The sequence below is a fragment of the Antrostomus carolinensis genome, unplaced genomic scaffold, assembly GCF_000700745.2.
Source record: "Antrostomus carolinensis isolate BGI_N321 unplaced genomic scaffold, ASM70074v2 scaffold15488, whole genome shotgun sequence".
Classification (NCBI taxonomy): domain Eukaryota; kingdom Metazoa; phylum Chordata; class Aves; order Caprimulgiformes; family Caprimulgidae; genus Antrostomus; species Antrostomus carolinensis.
In genome coordinates, this window is record NW_010331069.1 from 1 (window position 1) to 20,278 (window position 20,278).

At 37.9% G+C, this 20,278-nt stretch overlaps 1 protein-coding gene across 1 annotated transcript in view; it reads left to right on the plus strand.

The window, feature by feature from the left end:
* Positions 1 to 162: 162 nt before the first annotated feature.
* Positions 163 to 20,278, plus strand: part of ADAMTS5 (ADAM metallopeptidase with thrombospondin type 1 motif 5) — a 28,717-nt gene continuing 8,601 nt past the window's right edge. Inside the window, exons 1-3 of the mRNA XM_010173110.1 lie at positions 163 to 192; positions 821 to 953; positions 15,321 to 15,488. Coding sequence (XP_010171412.1) covers positions 163 to 192; positions 821 to 953; positions 15,321 to 15,488 — 331 coding nt within the window. The remainder of the gene's footprint in view (positions 193 to 820; positions 954 to 15,320; positions 15,489 to 20,278) is intronic.

A 20,278-nucleotide genomic window follows, 5' to 3' on the forward strand; every position in this document is an offset into this window, starting at 1 on the left:
AAACCTTGCCACGCAAACCCAATACACTGACCAAAGCTGCCTTCTTCATTATCATTATCGTTATCGTTATCGTTATCGTTACCGTTACCGTTACCATTACCATTACCATTACCATTACCATTATCACCCTGGAATGGAAAGAAAAATCCTGATGCTACCTGCATGGTTTTTGGAGACAACCCCTATCTACAAGTAGGAAGCGTGTGATCAAGTTGTTACACTAGTAAGACTAGGCATTTTATACTCTATCATATCACTGACTCTTTAAGCAACCTCTGGGAATTGCTTAAATACTTGGTATATTGGGTAGTACATTATTAAACATTGTACTATTTGACAGTTGTGACATGAGGTTTAATATATATCAATCTCATTTCTTTTAAGTGCAAGACTTGCCTTTTGACAAGAAAGGTGATCTCTGGTTCAAGGACTGATTGGGAATCTGAAGCTTTTTGCACCTTGGTTCACCTTCTCTAAATAAAGAGAATATTTCTTCTATTTTGATTGTCACTGAAGAAATGCTTCTACAGCATGTATTTTGAGTACCTAACTCAATGCAAGTTTGAGCCTTTGTATGCATTGCAGAAATAGAAATTTAAATAACAATAATTAATTACAGAATGTATACAAATCCCGTTGAAGTCAATGAAAATATTCCCACTAACTTTACTGCATTGACTTTTTTTAGATGGAAGCTTATATTGATATTTTTATCCAGGTTCTGCTGTTTGCAAAGGGCTGGTGACTTTCACCTGTAGTTACCTATGGGTGTAAAAAATTATTTTAACTTTTTTTTTTGTTTTTTTCCCTTCCTGGGCAGGATTTATGTGGGCATCATTCATGTGATACTCTGGGAATGGCAGACGTTGGGACCATATGCTCTCCTGAGCGCAGCTGTGCAGTGATTGAAGATGATGGCCTCCATGCAGCTTTTACAGTGGCTCACGAAATTGGTATGCAGTGCCTTTTCTGTTCGCTTGCCAAATCAAACACTTGTAACAGCTGCATTAGTAACCAAAACACTTCGCAATTAATTCCAGATTTCCCCTGGCCCAGATACTCACTTGGGGATTAAGACTGTATATATATGCACTTCAGGGTTAACTAATAAGGGATCAGAAGGCAAGTGAAGGTGCACAGTAGGCGTTTCCTTTCCGACAGTGTCGTTTCTAAGCAGTAGTTGAAGTGAAAATTCAAAGGCTGTTGCTACTGTCCAAAGATGTCAATACGTGTTCCTCCTGAGAAAGCATTTGTCCCATCTACTGTAATTTCCATGCATTTAGTGTGTACACATTGGAAAATAACTCACCTTGTTGAACTACTTGCCTGCTCTGCTGTTATGAAACTTTTTCTTGGGACAATATATTACCTGCAGAGAAGGCTTTTGTGGAAAAAAACAGAATTCTAATGTTTTTCTGAGTGGATGGAAATTCCATCTTTATGGCAAAATATAGTACTAATCTGAATCCTGAAATAAGTGAAATAGTATTTAGGTGATAAATGTTTCATCAAAAAACTGTTTAACTTGTTTCAGTTTCCACCTCAGTGGACAGCAGTTTAGTGTAGAAGCCTTACATATGCCCTTCAGAGGATTTAAGATAGAATTAGTGACAGAAGAAAGTTTATATTCTGGAACATTATGTCTGTCAATATATTCCTTGAGAGACACTGCTGCCATCTTGATTATTTTTAATTTTTAATGTTTTGTGAGCTGTGTTCACTGGAAATACATTTGATATGAGGGCTGTTCACTTTGTTGAGTGAATAGCAATTTAAAAGTGAAGAACTTTTTTTTTTAACATTCTTGGAAGGAAATAACAAGGAAAGGAGAACTTTGCAAGAAAGCCAATTTCTGAATTGCCTTGTACCTCATGCCAAACCAAAGTAAAGTTTGCTTTGGTAGTATCACTGCAGTAGTTCAATTTTCAAGCAGTTAGCAGGTAGAACCTGAGAGTTGTGTGCCTTATATATACCTGGCTCAGCAACCAGAGGTCACAAAGAATGAAAAAGCAGCTGCTTGGTATGTCAGTGACCTGACCCTTCCGCTATTAGTGAACCTAACCTTACTGCTCTTGTGGTACCACAAAGAAATTAAATCAGTAGTGGCTAGAAGGGGATCATGTGTTTCATGAAAACATAGAGTGTTGTGGCAGAATGAGTCACCAAATCAGAAATTTTATTTTAATAAACAATAATATAATTGTAAAAGAAAAAGCCCTCTGAAATCACTAATTTAGAGCATTTGGAGATAAGTACAGCAATACATTAAATGCAACTTCACATTAGATGAGTTTAGTGGCATCAGACCTGGATGCTGTGAAGCTAATAGCCCATCACAAACCTGGTCTAGAACGGGGACAAGGAGATAAATTGGCAAACTTAGTCAGTCACTCAAAGGCTAGTCTGCTAGAGGGACTGCTTATATCTTCTTTCATCCAGAAGTGGTGCTTACTGCTCAAGGCTAGTGGGCATTGGTGAGGTTGCATGAGGAACCTTCTTGTGATGCCAGTGTTGATGTATCTGATGAATGAAGAGGTGAGTAATGTGACTACCATTTTATCAGCAATAAATACATGATTAGATAGATCAAAAATGAAGTAATGTAGATCAATAAAGATAGGGATGAGCAGTAAATATACATATTATTACTTTGAATTCCATGCAGAGAAAATGTAAACAGAAGTGAATTATTTTTTAGTGACCTAGAAGCACATTTTTGAAAAAGAGCCATTTTCATACCTAGACATTTACAGGAATCCATAAAAGCTATAATTTTCAATGTAAAAAAGGCATGAATTGAAATGAATAAATAAGTACCCTAATGGACAAAAAACGCTAGTTTGAGGTTATTTAAAATAACATTACTTTTTTTTTCTCCTCACTGTAAGATTTTTTGAAAGGAGGGGTGTCAAGTCACAGAATGATCTTTGTGTGTGTGGCCTAAAGTGGGAGAAGTTGAGAAGAAAGCACAGCTAAAATTGCTTGAGTACTTATATTAAATTGTAGGTCAAAGAAAGATGAAAAATAAAAGTGTGGCACGGATAGCCTTTAGTTAAGCATTTTTGGGGAAACCTTACTTTATTTTATTTGGAGAACAGATTTCTTCCTACAATTCAGAAGTCTTAAAGTTCCCCCTGTCCTGTGGTGTAGCTTTAATTTTACAGCAGCTTAGTTATTTGGTGGAATCCACCTGTCAACGTAGGAGATCCCCTGCAAGACAGATGGGATGCTAAGGGCTCTAAGCCTAAAATGCTCCTTTTTGTCAGTAGGAAGAGCAAGGTAAGCCTCTGAGCAAATCAGAGTCATCGTGTTCTGTTCTTTAAATAACCCTGCTGCATGTGTGTAGCAGATGCACCATCATTAACATGGACTTGATCCGGAGAATGGCTGTGTGTCCTCACTTTGACTTCAAGGGGATCTGAGTGCTCTTGTTTCCTCTCTGAAGGAACCAAGAGTATTTTTGAAGATCATATTCTTTCTCTGGAAGGCAACCAAAGTAAATGGAATTGCAGCTCAACCAACCAGAGTGATGCATAGCCCAGGGGCTCAGGTTGGATACGTGCACAGGAAGCCAAAAAGCATCCTGCTACAGAATAAAGCCTGCTGCTTCTGTTGCCAGAGTTTCTACTGCATTATATGTTAAATGTTTATTTTATTTCTTTTGGATAAAACAGATCAATTTTGACCAGTGGTTTTTTGAGGGACAGAGTATTAATGAGCAGCAATAACAGGCAAAATCTCCAGAGAGCTGTAAAAGAGAGGACAGAAAGAAATAGATGCAACCAAATTCTTAGTATAATGGATTAGATGACAGTAAGAAATTGAGATCTGTATGTAACGATTGACAAGGTAGGATCTGAATCTTGTCCTACTTGTATGTAGGAAAATCAGGAATAATTTGTCTCCAATATCAAATGGAGAAAATGCAGATAATGCAACAAAAATCAGGAAGGAACCTTGTAACTTTGAATGTAATAATCCAGTTTCTCTTCAGAATAAAGGGAAGCAGTGCTAATAGCATAAATGTTATTTTTAAATCATAGCCTGTCAAGACATCCAGCCACTAATGGTAAATCCATATATGCTTATTTTCTAGCAGGGGACATGCTGCTATCAGTTTGGAAAGCAGTAGTTTTGCTGTCACAAAAATACTCTTCTGGGTTCTTGCCTGAAATCATCAGCTCAGCTCCACATTATGCCTTATAGACATCTTTTTTGACTTGAAGTAACTCCTTCAGCTGTGCCTCCATAGCTTTGCAGGGATATCTGGGCTAGCTTAGGCACAGTATGTAGACGTTCTCCAAGTCTCTGTTATCATCAGCCCATTTTCTGTAAAAAAATGATGTTTCCTTATTTCGTGCACTTCCCTGCTTCACAAAGACATCTGGAGAAAAACATTAAAGAACCTATGGTTGCTCATAATCTCAACATTTATTTAATGTTTTTCATTGGTCAGCACTAGCATATTGCTTCTCCATATATCCCTTATTAAAATAACCATCAGGAAACAAAAATAACTAGATTCTCACTCTAACACTCTGGACTTTTGAGTTGGAGATTTTTTTTGCTTTTTCAGAGTTGAATTATAAGCCACCCTCTGCATCCCATGAAGATAAGCATGATCTAATATCACCAACAGACACAGTCAATCAGTTTGAAGTTACATTTAACATCTCCTGCGCTGGGATATATCCAGTACGTTACAATTCCTTACTTAGTAGCCTGATGTTGCATTTTGTGATGCAGTTTCAGTCAAAAGTTTCTGCTGACTTTGGCTCCTCCTGTGCTGGAGTCCCACATGCTTCAGTACAGACAGCCCGCCATCCTAAAGGGTTTGTCATCTACAAAAACAAAATGTTCAAGGTTTTATCAGTAGGTAATATCCCAATAGGGTTTGTCATCTACAAAAACAAAATGAGAAGAGTTCAAGGTTTTATCAGTAGGTAATATCCCAAAATCACAAAGGAAGTCTCAAGGAAATCCAAGGATTAAACTTGTCTCTTGAGTTTCGATCTAGTCCTTAAATACAAAAGCATCCTTCCTGCAGTCTTTAAACAGACAAAGGTCCAGTTTAGTTCAGTGGGAGTTACATGGGTCTAATAAAATTATATGTATCTTTATTTTTTCCATCGATCTTGAAGAACTTTTTTTCTTTTTTCTTTTTTTTTTTTTTTTTTTTAAGATGAGATACAGAGAAAGCACTGCCTTTTTGCTCAGTGGCAATGTTAATTTGACCTCTTGCAAAGTTCCTGTTTCTCTGTCGTGCAACCATGCTGGCATGCTATTAATCCTTCTATCCTCCTGAGTAATATGGTTTACTGATGTTCTTTCCAAGTATTTTATTTTTAGAATACAGCTTTAAAATTGTTACATGGAACTAATTAAACCTCTGTTCATTAGTTTTCTTTTATCTTTTACATATGACTTTATAGAAGGGAAGGCCAAGGGGGCACATAAAAGCAGTCTTTAAATATATTTAAAAAATTATTGCAAAAATTTACGTAATAAATCATTCTCCGTGTCCACCTGGGACAGTGCAAGGGATAATGGCCTTAAATTGCAGCAAGGGAGATTTACTTTAAGCATTAGCCAAAATCATCCAACCAGAAGGACAGTTAAGGGCAGGAATTAATTGCTTAGGGAGGCTGTGAAATCTCCATTACTGGAGGTTCGCAGGAGCTGGCTGGCTAAAACAGCTGTGGCTTTGGGGATGCTGATCCTACCCTAGGGTGGACGGATGCACAAGATGGCTTTTCCATGTCTCTCAGCCTCATTTTCTGTGGTTATGTGAAGTTATAACTTCCTCCACAGCTATGCTGTGTAACACCTAAAATCAAGGAACTATACAGAAACTAAAACTAGAAAATAATGTGTTTAATACCAAATCTTTTTCAGCATGCCATCATTCTGTGGCATCTGCCATCACTGAGGACAAAAATATCGCAAGTGCTGTTAGCAAAGTGTAGTGCTTTATTAGAGAGCATAATTTTATGTAGAGAAACCATTTTAGAAGTGAGGTGTCACTCCTGGAGTCCCTACTCAGGTGGTTCACTGAAATATATCAAAATACCATTTTGCTGAATTCTGAGTAGATTAAAAGTATTTATTCAGAGCCTGAGCCTGTATTTCAGTTGTAGGCCTCTGTAGAAAGTGGGCCATGTCCACCATTTCTAACCTGTGTGACCTTTATAGAAAAACATATGATTCTCACTTCAGAATCAGCTGCAACCAAGAACAATGTATATAATATTTAAATGGTTGTCTTACTTTTGATGTACATAGAAGAGTCAAAAGATACTCGTTCCATATTTTACCATGTGCTCATTTTGTATACAAAGTAACTAAATACAGTCATCTTTTCTTTTCCACTGCTGAGCATGTAGCCCTTTGATTTCAAGGCTGTCAAGATAAAGCAGATAAAGACAAGCTCCAGACTTGACAAGTACAAATCCTTTGTAGCCTTTCATTTCAAGGGGGATACATTGCCAAGGGCACAGAATCTCCTAGGCACATGAAAAAATGGTAAAGATTGTCTGACTTTCATATTATGTTTCTTTCATGACAGATGAAGTTCAGGCAAATATCCAGGTAATCATAATTAGGCAGATTTGCTTTCTTAAAACAACAACGAGAGAGAGAGTACACTCATCCAAGTCTTCTCTGATGACATACATCAGGAAAATTGCTTGATTCCTTCTCTTTGAACCTTTTTCAAGGTTGTCTCTAAACTTCTTTCAAAAGCTCTTGAATTAAGCCCTTATGAACATATTCCCTTTGGTTAAGAGAAAAGGTGGGCACTCAAAACTAAGCCTTCACAAGAGGTGAAGGCTTGGGCAGAAAGTTTAACTGATGCTTCAAAACACAAACATCAGCTGTACAAGAGGTTGCTGGTTAAAATTTTGGGTAAAAGTTCTTGCCCAACAATATTTTGATTAACTTATAATGTTATACGTAATATATAATTGTTCTACCTGCAGCACACATGGTGCTTAAAACAAACCTTTTTTAGTGAAGCTGTGACAATTTATATGAAAAAGTGGAGAGATGGAAGGGGGAAATTGATATGATGTAGAAAAATTGAATCCTGAGGTTCTAAATATGCTTGATCTTTTCTCTATCTACCACTTTTTAAGTCTGAGTAGATGGGAGTCTTGCCTTTTTGGTGTCTGTGAAGTGATTCTGACAGAGAAGTGAGGAGGTGGAAGACCAAGTTGTCAACCAGAGATTTCAGGAAGTGACTCAGACACAGCACTCACATTGCCTGAGTTTTCAGAGTTTTTCTGGAGTTGTGCTGATCTTTGTGTACATATAACGTCATGAAGAATCAGATTAAACAAGCGCTGTACTTGAAAAGCTGCAGATCCTGACACATCATAACGTAAAGCCAAATATAAAAAGTGAAATATCAATATCTGCAACCATAAGGGAATTGAGAATGAAACTGGGTTTTGCCTAATGTTTCAGGACAATCATTGTAAAAAAAATATTTTAGGGACATGGTTTAGTGGTGGACTTGGCAGTATTAGCTTAAAGGTTGAACTCAACGATCTTAAGGGTCTTTTCCAACCTAAATGATTCTGTGATTCTAATAGAAGTCCACTTCGGCTGTGTGTGCCTCAACCCACAGTCTACCAGATGGCAGGGGAAAGTAGGGATTGCTTTCCTCCTTGGCAGGTAAATACTACCCATATGTAGCTTTTGTGTGGGAAGTACTTCAAGGACAGAGAGGAAGGCAGAATCACACAATAAAGAGGCAGCAGGCAATGCATTTTTTACATTCTTGCACTACTTATTCTCTCAGAGTTCATTCATTTACCACGAGCTACCATGAATTATGTTCTTTGCAAGTTACAATGAGTTGGTCAGATGTGCAATGGGTGTCACCTTGTCTCACTTTTTCATTAAAATTAATATTCATCTTCTACATGCCCCGTTAATTAGGATAGTCATGTAGTGTGGACCACATCTTTTTAGCTATTATTTGAGTCTGTGTGGACATAGTGTTTTCTGATTGCCTAGTCCATATTTCCTGGACAGAGTCTAGCCTGCAAATTGTCTGTTTGACGGCTGATGTACCTGTGATCTCCCACAGAATTCTGTTACAACAAGCCATTTCAGCAGAAGTTTGTTTTGTGTAAAGTCTGCAGGACTGGTGTATGAATGTCTGATTGTGGGGGTTTTTTTATGTCTGCTCCTGAAAAGAAGCTACACTTAAGACTATTGTTTCATTCAGTCTGAAGAACTCTTTTAAGCCAGAAATATTTAAAACTGCCTCTGGGCTGGAGATTTAAAAGAGCGTGTGATTTTTTTTTTCTTTTTTTCTTCCATAAGTGATGGATAGCAGTCAAAGAAAAGAAAATTGGAAGGAAAGTTCAAGTATGAAGAAAGAGGAATATCCAGTTTTACATTCTATGCATGTTTTTTGTAAGCTTGTGTAATTCAAAATACTTCTGTTTTATAAGAAAACAACTTTATTAATCATTATTGCTTAGATCCATCATTTTTTATGCAAAATTCCCGTAACTGCAAGAGGATTTCTGAGTTATATCAGTATGCAGTCCTTAACAAGGAGCCAGGTACTGGCACAAATCAGAAAAACAATACATGCAGAAATAAATTGTTTTATTTTAAAAGAGTTACCACACGCAATCCTTTTTTAGCAATGGAGAGAGCGAGAAGCTCATGCAGAAGGTATGGGCTGGTGATTAGACCAGGGAATGTGGAGCCAGGAGCTTCCTGAATCCTGATCCCATGAGAGCCAGTGACTCACTGGGTAACCTTGGGCAAATCACTTGACCTTCTTTTGTACCCCAGTCATTCCCACTGAAAATTAGGTGAAAGGCATGACCTAACTGAAAAACATGCTTCATCAGAGCTGAGCTTTTCTCAGAAAACTCATTACAATGTCTGCAGCATTTTTTAGCATGCTGTGTCACTTTGCATGTGTCCTGTGGTCAAATTTAGAGCTGTGGTCAAATGCAAGAGCTGTACTTTGACATGCTGTTCAGTTCAAGCAGTAGAGATCTGCGGATGTCCATAAACAAGGTTGGGGTTTTTTTCCAGAAAAAAAGAGCTGCTATGATTTGTGTTTTAGCAAAAGCTGGGTTTTACTTGCTGTACATTATGAGTGCTTTTTGTTTTCTTTATTTCTATACTTGAGATACTAGTGGAAAACAAATGAGATTAGAGTAATTATTGCATGCTGTTGATGCAGAGAACCTCTACAGATAGTCTGGCAACATATTTTAAGGAAATGCAGAAATATGCAAACTTCTGTTTTGCTTCCCAGCACTCCTGGGAAGAAAATAGCTGCAGTGCAATGTGCTTCACCATACATCCAACATAGCTCTCATGTGCTCCTGATTTACCTGCAAAGCATTTTGTCTTCTGATACTTAGAGAGGATGTAAGTTTTAGCTGAGTTGTCATAATTGCTTTTGAGTATTCCCATCTTATTTTAGGAATATATACTCCATTCCTACAAGATGTAGGAATTCTTTTTGAACCCATTGGGGATATTATTTCTTGTTCACCTTATCCCAGGTTAATGGGGATCCAGGGGCTGATAACTGCTGTTGATTTCTTGCTTCAGGATCAAAACAGATTGAGCTGTGCCAAGAGTCACTTGCAGATTGATGTTACAAAATATACTAGGGTCCAAAATCTGCAGTTTGCTTTCATACTGCTGTCAGCAGTTTACTGGTGTAGTCACACTTTGTCTCACCTCATGGGGAGAAGGAAGGCAGTGAGGAAAGGCTGTCAGTCCATTTAGCTGGTTGGTCGTTTTGCCATTTGAGAAGAAACCAATTTACAAGAAGGCTAGCTCCTCTTCACTTGCACAAGGGTAAACCATGCCTCCTCACCATCTGTTTCTTTTACCATCTTGTGCATTCCTACAGTATAACTTAACTAAACACCATCCTGCTGGTAAAATTATGTTATGTCATTTTCACTCAGTGGGAACTGTCAACACCAGTAAGATGCTTCATTAAGTAGAAAACATCAGATGATCTACTAACCCATTCTCAATCAGTCATCATTTTACACAGCTGCTGGGATTCTTTTTTTTTTTCTTTTCTCAACAGCCTGGTTTGAAGTTCATAGCAGTACAAAACATTGTGGTGCTAAAATTGGCATAGTTTTTAAAAGCCTTCATTATAAGATTCATGTTTATTAAGTCTTTGCTTTTGCCCAAAGCTTTCACTGGAATTATGGTTACATACAGGATCACTTGAGGGATCACCTGTCACTTTTTCACAGTGGTGCTTGTGAAAGGAAGCACCTCACCAGTAAATGCCAGAAACCAGCCTACATCCTGAGCAATATGTGGTATTACCAGCATGTTCATGGACGTGAGGGATGGGGAGCAGAGGTAGACTTTTCAAACAGAAAGGGAAATGTCCCTTCTTTAGTTCTTGGATGTAAAAGGATAAATGGTGCAGGTGTAGAAGTACTCTGTTCTCATTTCTGTAGGCAGTATTTGGAGATTACAGATTGTTCTGATATTTTGATTTTTGATTCTTTTTAATGAAAGGCAAAACCAGTTTTAAGAGTCATTGGAAGTTTGTCATATACATCTATCTAGCTTAAGTCTGGTCAGAATGCCTTAAAAGGCAAAGATAGGATGGAGAGAGATTTAGGTTGTGATAATGGTTAGGAATTTTAGTTCCATAAAATTCTTTGAAAGTTGCATTTGCAGTGTTTGTAAGCGTACATACAACGTTAACTGACAAATCAGTATGGACAGATAGAATCCACATTTTTAATGCTATGAACAAATATTACCATCACTAACATCACTTGTAACTAATTTAGAAGCTCAAATACTGACAATCAGAATTGCATATTTTTAAAATTTGTCGCTACTTACTACTTTTTTCCTTGCAATAATTATTTAAATTATTTTTGAAAATTTAAAAACTAACAAGAGAGACTCACAAATACTTTGGGAAGCTCCTCCTCAAAAAGCTGAAGTATGCCAAGTAACTAGTTCTCGTTAGAACTTTGCATTAGAACAATGGCGTGATTTAATGTAACAAAGTAGACACTGTTCATGAGGTATGTCCTCAGTTTACTCTACCATTATAAAGTATAGAGGTTATGCTGCACTCTGTTAAAGGTGAAGCCAGTAGCTTGACACTTTCCAGAAGATGACCCTGTTTGTTTCCTGTGCTTTTGCAAAAGTATTTGGGATTAAATGTTCTGTACTGAACGGAACATTTAACATTAACTTCTCCACAGAGACTGTCCAGCCATTTCTGAGAGGGAGACTAATTTGCAATAATTTTATGAAAAAATTTGCAGTTTCTCTGCTCAAAGTGAAGAGCTTGAAATTTGGCTGCAAGCTTTCTCATATCTTTCTTTTTTATATGGAGGAGGAAACAAGAAAGGAAGAAGAACAACTTCAGTCTGCAGCTTAGCAGTGATATTCTCTGCAGAGTCAGCACATCTCTCAGAGTAGAGAGGGAAGGAAATTATATTAGGCATGGGAGCCAGGAGCAAACTAAATCTCAGTATATTCCCTGGCCTGCTCCAGGGGCATTTGCATTGCCCAGCTGTAGGATTTCCATAGTTTGATGTGGTGCGACGACATTGCTCTGACAGTAAGTAGTCTAAGCTGAGGTTGCTTACAAATTGCACTGCAGGAGGAGTGGGAGCTGAAAAATAAAAAGATGAAGAAAGGAAAGAAAAGACGAAGGAGTCTTTCTGAAGCTGGGTCTGATGAAGTTGGCACAATGAGGAACTTCTACACACAAAAAATGTTAAAAGAATGTCATAGGTAGCAGAGAAACTTAAGAGATGTCCAAGATGCACATTCAGAAGCATCAACATTAACAGGGCCTGTGTGCATCTGCACTGTATTCAGTCTTTTATTATGTGCTCACGTGGGATGTCACATAAGATGGACAAAGTTATGAAAGGTGAAGTACGGTTGTGCAAGAAGGGGATTCCTGTAGAGAGTGATGTTGTATCATAAATGGGTGGAGTGTTGCAGTGCAGTATCAGAGAGTGTTAAGGTTAAGAAACTTGGATTCTGCCCTACAAGACTGCATCCTTCACATCACAGAGCGCTGGGTAGTTCTGAATGGTGCTATAAAATGTTGAGTATTCTGAAAAATTAAGTTCTCAAATTACTGGTTTGCACCCAACTATTATTCATATCCAACACTGAACATGCATTGTGTGCCATGCAGTGTTATTCAGATGAACTTTTTGAACAAAACTTCAGCTTTTGTTATTAACCCAGAGCTGTTTAGTACCTTAGAAATTGTACTTTTCCACTGACGGAACCTCGTTACCTTATTTCACAAGCATGCTACAGTGAAATAATTTCTTGCAGTGTTATAAATATGAGGAGTCTTGGGACATTAAATACAAAAGCATTCTTCCTGCAACCTTTAGGAATACAAGTGGTCTCAGAGAAAGTTGCTGTAAGTGAAACTTAGGTCAGCCAGTACAGTGTTTTCATGCTTGCTGGGCTAATTTTTTGCAAATATTCCTGTATAATTGATTGGTAGTATATACATATTCAAGTGCACAGATTCAAGTGAAGTACAAGAAACTGGCTGAAAGTCCTGAACAGCTCTGCAAAGTAGTGCGTGTGCGGTCCTGATCTAAATGGGGAGCTGCGCTGCGTGTTCAGGGGTATGTCAACAGCAGCTAGGGGATGGGGCTAAAAGCCCTCTCCAGTTAATGTTTTCTTAAGTTATCAGAACACTGGTGAAACATGCTACAAGGAGTTATTTAATGTCAGCAGAAAATGATTCTAGTTATATTACTACTAGGCACATGTAGAGGTTCATTAGCCTGTCAGCTCTGCTCCTAGTTCTCAGACATGAGGTGTGACCTGCTGCCGTTCAGCACATTAGCACGAATACAAGCATAGCGATAACCTTGTATAGAACAGCAGCCAAAAATAACATCATCTTTGTGTTTCCTGAAGACTCTCGGTGGTGTCTAAGACTTTGGCAGAGCCAGAGGTAGTCCTCATTGCCACAGTGTCTGCTGATTCATTAAACACTTAGCCTGTGACCAGATTTGTTTTATAGGTTAGAAGGGATGCACTGATTAGTTGGTTACTCTGTCAAAGAAATAGGTCTGCTTGAAATCTTAATCTTACTAGTGAATTATTTTGCTCAACAGCACGATTTGGCTTAAGTAAAACAAAGAAGTTTTCTTCTTTTCAGAGAAGTATTTATATAGTGCTATATCAGATAGAAACTTGACATGTACGTACTGATGTTCAGCTGCATCTCAGTGCAGAATAAAAATAGCATTATCTGGCCCATATATAACAAGTACTGCAAAGGGAAAGTAGTTTTACCTATCAGAAAAAAATAAGCCCAAATTTTGCATATAAAACATAGCAGTAATTAGACCTGCCTTCAGCTTGATTCATTATGTTTTTGCAGCAATGTACTTTTGCAATAGCAATTAGCAACAGTAGTAACAGGGAAAGGAGTATTAACTCTAATCAGTGTTAACCCAGGTTCCTTGAATAAATTCTTACTAACATTTATAATACTACAGGGCCTTATATTCAAATAGTAGCTGCATTTGAGTGGTGATGGTAAATGTGTGCAAATCAGGGGAAGAAAAAAAAGATAAATGCTTTCTTCATTCTCCTTCCTGCCTCCCCTCCAGTGGAGAGTCAGTAGCTACAGAAGACAAATAAGCTGTTCTCAATGAGCGCTGGTATGACTAGAAGTGACAGGTCAAGTTCCTCTTGTCTCTTTTCCTGTAGCTCAATTCTTAGGTAAGGAACCCAGCATCACTGGGAGAAAGGCTGCCAGATGATATCTTGGTTTCTCTCACAGGACAGAAACCCTGATTTCTGATCTGCTGCAGTCTTAACACAGACTTCTGGTCACACAGCTACTCTCCTAATCTCAGATACAACTCAACAGTGAGTGCTGCCTCCGTCTCTTTCCTCTTGGCTTCTCCCCCAAAGCAGATAAAAACAAGGCAAATAGGTAAAATTTGCTGATTTTCTTCTTTTCCAACCTGTATTGTAGGTATTATTATTGTTATTACTATTGTTAATACTATGCATATTACTATGGATATCAGAATATGATATCCTGCGATCAGTGTCCCTACTTGTGTCATCTGACAGCTAGTCTACAGCAGTTATACCAAAACATGAAACCAATAGTATGTAGAAGGCTTTTGGTTATTGCAGAACAATACAGTGCGGCTCTCCAGCTGCTATTTGAGGGCATCAGGTTTATTTCTGTGGAGTGGCTTTGATGGATGGTCTTTGCCCTTATTATTAAAGCACTCTTTAATAATAGACCTCTTTAATCCAGGTCTAGCCCTGGATGTCTGATTACTCATCTCCTGGCCTAGGTTGAAGACTGTGAATGGTAAGTTCAGGCTTGAGCTTCTCACAGCTTTGGTTACCATTCAGTCTTCTACCTCTCAGATAGTAAGTTTAAGTTGACTGTGAAATAGTCTAGTGTGGGCGTGGAAATTAAAGCTAAACCTGATGTTTACAGAGGGAAAAAAATGTGTTGCCCACAATCTATTATTGTTGCCCAGAGACAAGAGAAGATGGGGATCACTGAACTACAGAAAAGGTTTGCTGTCGCACTTATAAGAACACAACTAGCACTGGACTGAACTCACATGAACAATAAGAATTTTTGCAAGTTCCATCATGTGCTGCTTTGTGTGCACATTATTTGGTGTTCTGGAGTATAAATATCCAATACCATGTATATTTAAAAAGAAAAACCAACAAAACTAAAATCCTAACAAAAACTATATTAAAAAGCACCCTCAGACAAAACAAGACTCACTACAGGAAGAGACTATTTGAAAACATGATTCAGATTGTTTGATCATTCAGCAAGGAGTGTGCTTTAAGAATTTACCTACAGTTTGTTTAGTTGCTCCATAAATGCTAGCATTTTTGTCCATTTAGAAAGGTATTGTAGCAAGTTGCTAGGCAGTTGCAGAACATCTTTACAGAGTGAAGGATTAGTCTTTATTGATGAAGATGATTTGGAAAAACAGTAAGAACTAAATTGTTGACTAATATAAATGAGTACAGTTCACTTTAGTCTTCATCAGGTTTCAATTAGCACAGTTCGTGACATGTCAGCTGATGGTATGACTTCCTTGCTATGTGTAATGGTGTAAACTGTCATAGCTTTTTTGTCTTCAAGCAGAGATACCACGTTTCAAGTGGCCTGCTTTGGGCTGTTCAAAATTTGACAATGACTCATACAATTCATTTCACCTTGACTGTGAGCTCCAGATGACAAACTCTGTTATGGATAGTCATAAACATTTTGTTTATTTGTTTAATTTCTATAGGGCACTTGCTTGGGCTTTCCCATGATGACTCAAAATTTTGTGAGGAGAACTTTGGCTCCATGGAAGATAAGCGCCTGATGTCCTCCATTCTGACTAGCATCGATGCTTCAAAACCCTGGTCCAAATGCACTTCAGCAACCATAACAGAATTTTTTGATGATGGTCATGGTATGTATTATCACACTTTTTGTCAGCTACATGCTAGTTTTTACTGTGTATAATTTTTAAAATAAGAATGTTTTATACGAGCTTGTTCATTCCTTGTCCATATTCAGGACTACCTTGGAAGTGGTTGCAAAACAAGGCAAAGGTCTAAAAAGCTGGCAGAGTCTCACCCTCCCTTTGCATGGTTCAAATGCAAGAGAAAAGAAAGAGTTGATGGAATGTGTGATGGCAATAATTTGATTTGGATTATGGAGAGGTTTTTTTAAAAGCATTAAATTAGTCTTGGCTTCCCAAATGCCACAGATATGAGCTCAGAGAGTAAACAGAGAACACAAGGAAGTGGCTTTTTCCTCACAGAAATTAAAATGAGCAATATGGCCTACTGAGCGTTAGACTATAGATATGAGCAGAACGTGTGTCTTCTTGTTACCATTTATGACATTTACTGTGTTTATAATGCTGTTATATTTATTATGTTTATGTAGAGGAGCTGTAAGCAAGAATTAAGACTCCTCTGTGTTCTGTATGATAAAGGATAAACTTCTGCCCCCGGAGTTTACCTTCCAAGTCATGTAACTAGTATTTGTTAAATATGTCATTTACCCTTTGGAGAATAAGTGCAAAACTTTGATTTCCCAAATCTAGGAATAAAAAAAGTATAGTCTTCACTCTTTAATGAATTTTAAAGTCTTCACTGTGCTCCCAAAGCAACTGCAGTTCTTAAACAAACCATTCAAATTCCAAAAAGCTGAGATAAAAATGACATAATGGAGTGCATGGATCAAGTTGTTATGGTAACCAGAATGCTTATGGATAAAAAGTATGGTATGTCTGCTGAATGTAAAGGGTTTTCTTGCATTTAAATATTTTGTTGGCTATTTCAGTGCTCTCTGAAATATTTTCTCCTGTTTCTGTCTATTGGAGAACTACTTCTTTTTTTTTCTCTCAGTTTTATTAGATCCATTAATCTGTACTATCCTGTTTTATGGTCCATATTGCCCTGGCATTGACTTAATATTACCAAGTTAGTTTCCACACATGAAGAGAACTTCCTTTTTGCATTTAATTACTGAGGTACAGTACAGCTCACTGGTGTAAAAAAAAGGAACCTCCCTTGCCATCCATGACTGACTTCTTAGAGAGCATAAGGAACTCTGAATTACCTTGCCTCTTCTGTTCCTCTCCTACTGCAGATGAGTAGAAGGATTGTTCTAATTTTTTTCCCTTTTTTTTTTTGTGACCTGACTTCTTCTCTTTACTATGCATCCAGCTACCTAGTTTCTCCAACAATAAAGGAAAGAGAGACTTTCTCCCTCTATTCACCTTTGCCTTGTTCGTACCTAGGGGGATGCTTGAAATTTGGACCCTTATCCATGAGCTGGACCCAATCTCAATGTGGAAGTAAGGAGGGGCTGTAACAAAACGGGTCTAAGAATATAATTCTGCCAGGTTTTTTTCAGTAAAAGTAGGTAGGAGCTTCAGAGCCTTCAGATTTGCATTATGGTCTCCTTGTTCAGCATGAGTGCTGTTTTCCCATACATGAAGTTTAGCAGTCCTCAGCTGCTGACACCTGTGAGTTATGTATTCTTTGCTGCATGTAAAGGGCTTAGGATCTGTCAGTCTTTTAACACATGCATTAGGTACATTGCCCTTTCTAATACTCACAAGGAGTTATCACTCAGGTATGTAGTCTCAAAGAGTTACTGATATGATGAAATAATACACAGAAAATTTGAACCTCTCATCATAGAGGTCCATAGTCCTCTGGCAGTTAACTTTATTACTGATACTATTGGTGTGATTTCAAATATACAATGTTTAGGGAATCTGTTTTCTTGATATATCAGGCTTTCAGAGACCTTTTCTCAGTAACAGTCTTCATTTTCTGTTGAAGTTTATATTTTTTCATTTATTTATTTTAAATCAAAAGTTTGCCTTAACAGAACATAAACACTATCTGTGAAGTAAAAATGGAAGTCAGTGGTTGAAATTACAGTTTCTTCAAATTATTGTGCTGAAAAGACGTGTTATTTTGGGAAGGGAACTTCTACTGGTTTTATTTTCCTCTTTCAGTCAGTAAATGAATCGATAGCTCCATAATTCCCATTTGTAATGTATGCAAAGTGTACCAGAAACCACAGGATCCTAGTAAAGCACAATGCTGCTCTGGGCTGATGCTAATACAGTGCAAACGTGCCATGTTTCCTTCAGAATAAGCAAGTGTCTGCTTTTTAGGTCACTCATTTTTCTCCTTAGCTGGGGCAGATGTACTATTGTGTAGTTGCAATGTTTTCCCTCTCTTTTTGTTTTCAATAAGATGCTCCCCCACAATCTTCCTATACAAAGAAGAAAATCCTAACTCTCTCAAGTGCTGCTGGGCAGAGGGAAAAAACCTTAACCATTCAGGTGTAATTTTGAGCAGTGCTGCAGGCATAGATAGATAAGGAAAGCAGAAAACAGCAGTTGCAACAAAAGAATACAGGTATCCATATGCCAGGCTTTCTTTTAGGACATTTGTGACCAGATTTTGCAAAGTCACGGGAAGCTTACCTGAGAAATGTGGAACAAAAGGCGTCTCCCATTGTCTCATAGGCAGCATAAGCAGTTTGCACTGGGCTTTTGGTCTGAATGTGCATGAGCTTATGAACTGTGCTTTGTGACAAACAGGGCATGGCAGCATTGGTGTGGGGAAATAAATAAAGTGCTTCATCTGCTGCTCCTCATGGCTAAGTGTAATGAAATGTGAATGAAGTCCAGAAGTTTGGTTCTGTGAACAGTATTCTGCTACAAAAGAACAGTCAATGTCTTATCAAAGCTTTAAGTAAGTTTCCCATATAGATTTAGATGTCTTATTGCAGAACAGACTCATCTTATAAAATGTGGGTATTCACTATATATGTAGCTACTCCTAAACTGGATATTTAAGTTGCCATTGTAGTGCAGAGGGGTCTAATCAATAGCATAAATGGTTTGACTGCATTAGTGGTGCTGAATTACACCATAAACTCATTTGCCTGAGTAGTGAAACATCTGACATCTGACTGAATTGCAGATACCAGCATTAGATACAGTTCAAGTCAGCTAAATAGGTCTCGATATAAATGTCTTGCCCAAGGTCAACCAGGAGGTCTGGGGAGGATCAAGGTACTGATTCCCTGTCTCCCGAGGCCCACTGAAAGAACTATAAACATCATGATATCGCCATTTGTTTTACACTCATGAGATGACCCCAGACAGCAGTTTGACATTTAGGAAGAAAAGGCTGAGTTAGTGTCCAGAAGACAGTGACATTTATTTTCATCTGCTTTTAGCCAACCCTCTCCTAAGGTACTAATTGCCTTTATTATCATGCCAGCCACTAGGCTGCGGATGATTGCTTGCCATTTATTGCGCTTAGTCAGAGTGCTCGGTGCTCTGTGCAACCTGAAACAAAGACTATTTCTATTTTAATTAATTTATATCCTGGTTATCTGCTTCCTGCACAGATCTTATTCTGCCTTTTTTTCCTAAGATAGATTGCACATAACATTGAGGAGAGATAATGAGATGGCTTAATTACCAGTGTAATTAGACAACAATGGTGCTCTATTCCAGGGCACACAGATGTTCTTTGGTACTCAGGACAATAAATGCAAATAGCAGTATATACATGCAATGTATGTTGCAAGGTGATATAGTGAACTGAAGCCCTCTCTGCACTCTGAGATGGAGGGCCCAGGGCAAACCATTCTCCAGCTTTTTAACTGTCTTTTCTGACCATTACAAGTACGAGGTTGGACCAGTTGATGGTGAAAACACCTGCACTTCATTGCAACCTGTCTAAACAGAGATTACCACTGCTGCTATCTATAAGTGTAAAGACTTTTTTTTTTCCTGTGGTAAAGCCTTAGGGGTCTTTCTTCAGTTTTGAATTTATCATGTGAGATCAGCTGGAACACCTGGGTTTATAGATCTTATACATGTTTCCTCAGAGCAGTATCCATTAAGGAGAACTTTGGATCTCATTCCTCTCTATTCTGAAGGGATAAAAATGCTATATTTGCCATGTAAGCTTTTGAAATCTGTTTGTTATCCACATGTGAAAGATATTCAAACAGGTGTTAACTAACATCATTCAGAAATCAAGTGTATGCAAGGATGTGACTTTTTTTTTTCTTTTTTCTCTAAATTTATATTTCCAGTCATGTCAGTCATGGTGGATCTCAGTGGTGGGCAGCAGTTTCTGTCATGGCAAAATTGTGTTATGATGATGTTTTAAAATACTGAATCATGGTTGTGCTTGGGAGTTTGATAAACACTGCAGTATATGTATAATAGTATTGTATACCACTAAATGTTGACATGTTAGTGCGTTCCTAGCACTGCCCTAACACTGTACTAGCTTCCTCTCTCATCACTAGGTTTATGAAGTAAGACTTCTGCTGTTCTTTGCTTTTACAAGAGTATACAAGAGTGTATTTTTAACAGCAACCTTTGCCAAAGATGTCCTTTTCAGAAACCCCAGAAAAAAAAATCTGTGCTTCCTCACTCTTCACCACAGCTTTAATATTTTGCACTACAACAGGCTTTGAATGCTAGGGTACTTTTAATTATCTTTATATCATGGCAATCAGCTCATCAGTTAGCATTGGCACACGTCTTCATTTAAGTCAGCATAATCCAGATTAAAGATAAGGCTAGGGTAAATCAGGGTCAGCAAAGGGCAAATGGAACAAGTTTAACAAGACAGGGAGTTTCTTGGTAGTAAGTGGTGATGCAGAAAGAATTCTTGGCTGATTTGGCTAATTGGCCTT